At 33.7% G+C, this 1,189-nt stretch overlaps 1 protein-coding gene across 1 annotated transcript in view; it reads left to right on the plus strand.

Annotated features, from left to right (window-relative positions):
- Positions 1–600: 600 nt before the first annotated feature.
- The window catches only part of LOC108373053 (protein phosphatase PTC7 homolog), a gene marked incomplete at its 5' end in the record, with an annotated part of 1,802 nt that continues 1,213 nt past the window's right edge, over positions 601–1,189 (plus strand). Inside the window, one exon of the mRNA XM_017628895.1 lies at positions 601–917. Within this exon, the coding sequence (XP_017484384.1) occupies positions 601–917 (317 nt within the window). The remainder of the gene's footprint in view (positions 918–1,189) is intronic.

Genomic DNA, 1,189 nt, shown 5'->3' on the forward strand with positions numbered 1-1,189 from the left:
CTTTGTGCAAAAATTATAAAAATTCTGGAAATTTTCATCTAAATTTTTAACTTTTTAATCGGAGTTTTTTGAATTTTTTTAAGTATGCAGTTTTATCGCCCATTAAATTTCAGTGGAATAAAGTGCAAGTTTGAAGTTCCTTAAAAATCCCGTTGATTTTTGATAGTTTTTATTCTGAATGTATTAGCACTATTTCCATACACAATTTGTATGGAGGAAAATGCGTTAAAAAATGCCAAAAATCAACGCCATTTTTAGCAACTTAAAACTAACACTTCATTCTACTGAAATTTAATGGGCTATAAAACTGCATACTCAAAAAAATCTGATTAAAAAGTTGAAAATTTAGATGCAATTTTGCAGATTTTTTATAATTTTTGCACAAAGTTTGAAATATAAATTTAAATAGATGTGTTAGATAATGAGCTATACTTTTATTAAAAATAATAAATACAAAATAAATAAAAGAAAAATAGGGAAAACTTGTTAAAATGTCGTGTCCTTATTTATGATTCCACCACTGTACATATTTTCACTTTTAACTTATGTACTATATTTTACTTATATTATCTTTTGCTTAATTATTATTTTTGTCAACAGGCAGCAGCACCGCTTGTGTGCTCGTGCTGAATCGAGAGAATAGCACCGTCTATACCGCTAATATCGGCGATAGCGGTTTTATGGTTGTTCGAAAGGGTGAAATCATCCACAAGTCCGAAGAACAGCAACATTACTTCAATACACCATTTCAGTTATCGCTACCGCCCCCGGGACATGGCCATAATGTGCTAAGCGACAGTCCGGATTCGGCGGATACTCTTAGCTTTTCCGTGAAAGAAGGCGACGTTATATTGGTGGCCACAGATGGCGTCTTTGATAATGTCCCCGAGCGTTTGTTGCTTGATGTACTCAAAGAGGTAAGTGAAATATATATGTATGTTCTTATGGAGGAATATGCTTTCTGCTTAAATGGGATTACATACATACTTACATATGCATTTGTTAAGAGCGTGTCAGCGAGAAATTTCAGAAACCAGTCGCATGAGTAGTCACATCTTGCATGCAAATTGTCTTTCGAAAGAGGTTTTTTATTTCCGAAAGGCCAATTGCAGATTGGTAGTGCAGCACGAGCAAGTTGAAATATATTTTCGAAATCGATTTGCGCTCTCTCAATTGCAGTCACATCTTG

This window comes from Rhagoletis zephyria, unplaced genomic scaffold, assembly GCF_001687245.7.
Source record: "Rhagoletis zephyria isolate East Lansing unplaced genomic scaffold, Rhagoletis_zephyria_1.1 Rzeph_scaffold_06320, whole genome shotgun sequence".
NCBI lineage: Eukaryota > Metazoa > Arthropoda > Insecta > Diptera > Tephritidae > Rhagoletis > Rhagoletis zephyria.